Source organism: Fukomys damarensis, unplaced genomic scaffold, assembly GCF_012274545.1.
Source record: "Fukomys damarensis isolate Sample0158 unplaced genomic scaffold, DMR_v1.0_HiC HiC_scaffold_38, whole genome shotgun sequence".
Taxonomy (NCBI): Eukaryota; Metazoa; Chordata; class Mammalia; order Rodentia; family Bathyergidae; genus Fukomys; species Fukomys damarensis.
Window position 1 is genome coordinate 68371172 of NW_022900950.1, and position 1866 is coordinate 68373037.

Genomic DNA, 1866 nt, shown 5'->3' on the forward strand with positions numbered 1-1866 from the left:
GTACTGTGGCTTGAACTCACGACCTTGAGCTTGCGAGGCAGGCACAGTGCCACTGAGCTAAATCCCTGGCCCCTGAGTATCTTCTCTTAAGCAGGTGGAATTTTATAGCCTTGGAAAGTAATGTGGGTGTAATTTTTCAGTTTAACTTAAGAAAAACACGAGCACTTATTTTGACATTTGGTACTTACTCCAGTTAATGACAGCATTACTGATATTTGAGGTTGAAAAATGACTTTTCTGTTTTGTTAGTAAGTAAATGAACAAATCCCTGGTAGCCAGGTGGTGGTAATTTTTAGTTCTTGGAAGTCAGATTCATTCTGAAGTTACTCTTAATGGTGTGTAGTATTTTCATACAGTGCTTATTATGTAACATGTTAATACTGTAGAAAACTGTTTTGTGGTTATTACAGATTTTTTATGATGTAGTAAGACTACTACAGCCCTGATTATAGTAATGCAGCTAACATTTTGTTAAATAGAAGTCTGACTCTTTACAAAACATGTCAGAAGAAAGCAAATTCTCAGTGCCTCTGACACTATTTTGTTTAATGAAAGATAAAGTTGCACAATGAGATGAGTGATGATTTTCTGCCTTTTCTGCTTCCAACTTTGTATCACTTCTAAGGCAGAAGAAGTAAAAAGTCAGTTTTTAAGTCTTTCTATATTTAATGAAATGCCACTACAATCTTTGTTATTTGTGAGTGTAGATTGATTACATACAAAAATTAGAAAAGTAATGGTCTCTCTGTTTATTGGAGGGTAGTCAGTGAAGTTCATGTACTTTTATTATAGAAGAAAATGAGGATGTACAAAGTTAGAATTAACCAGACGCTGCGTGCCTGTCTTTGTAGCACGCTCCCTGAAATTTGGCAGGCAGGCTGGAGCCGAAGAGGGAGACGGAGCTTCTGGGTATGACGCTTATTGGAAGAACCTTTCGTCTGACAAGTATGGTGACGCTAGCTACCATGAGGAGGAGGAGGAGTATGAAGCAGATGATGATGAAGAGGAAGAAGATGAAGGTGGAAAGGATTCAGATGCTGAGTCGTCAGATTTGTTTACTAATTTGAATTTAGGAAGGACCTATGCCAGTGGCTATGCTCACTTTGAGGAACAGGAGAACTAGGTGAGCTACCTGCCTGGTCGGTGGCGGTCCTTTGTGAGACGAGCAGGATCTGGTGTGTTGATGAAAAATATGTGGGTATTCAAAAGTACCCTCAGGTAGGCCCTGCGCAGAAGACTACTTTGGGCTAAGGAGTAGGGCATGGCATTTTTAAAGGCTTCTAGCATAAGAAAACATATTGCAAATGTAAGACTTCATCACTCCAGACAAATGTATCGTGGATTGAATTATTAGTGATTTCAGTAGTCTAGTAAGATTTTGGCAATTAAGTACATATATATAGAACAAAGGGATAGAATGGTAATATATTTATTTGAAATTACTGATTTTATTAAAAAGGATTGCTTATAGGGGCCGGGGATTTAGCTCAGCGGTTTGGTGGCCTGCCTTGCAAGCGCAAGGACCCAAGTTCAATCCCCGGTACCAAAAAAAAAAAAAAAAGGATTGCTTATAGATTCATTGTTTGATTTCATAAAACATAATGGATAGATTACTGTGTTTTTTTTTAATGTCTCTCCACAGAATGAAAGTTGTACATTGTTATACCCTAAATTTTCATTAAATACCGCTGTTAGGTAGTCATTCATGTTTTGAACAGTTGACTCATTCATCTCTTCACAGTGTATGTCTTGAAAAGTACCTATTTTTAATGCCTAAATGTATTGACAAAGGTGACCAACTAGCTATTTTTCAGAGACACTCTACCAGAAATAGTATTAGTTTTTTTGAATAAATCTAGTACTATT

At 37.2% G+C, this 1866-nt stretch overlaps 1 protein-coding gene across 1 annotated transcript in view; it reads left to right on the top strand.

Annotated features, from left to right (window-relative positions):
• LOC104873280 (zinc finger protein 330) overlaps positions 1 to 1487 on the top strand; it is a 17172-nt gene extending 15685 nt beyond the window's left edge. The window contains exon 9 of the mRNA XM_010639864.3: positions 852 to 1487. Coding sequence (XP_010638166.1) covers positions 852 to 1123 — 272 coding nt within the window. The 3' untranslated portion in view covers positions 1124 to 1487. The remainder of the gene's footprint in view (positions 1 to 851) is intronic.
• The last annotated feature ends 379 nt before the right edge of the window (positions 1488 to 1866 follow it).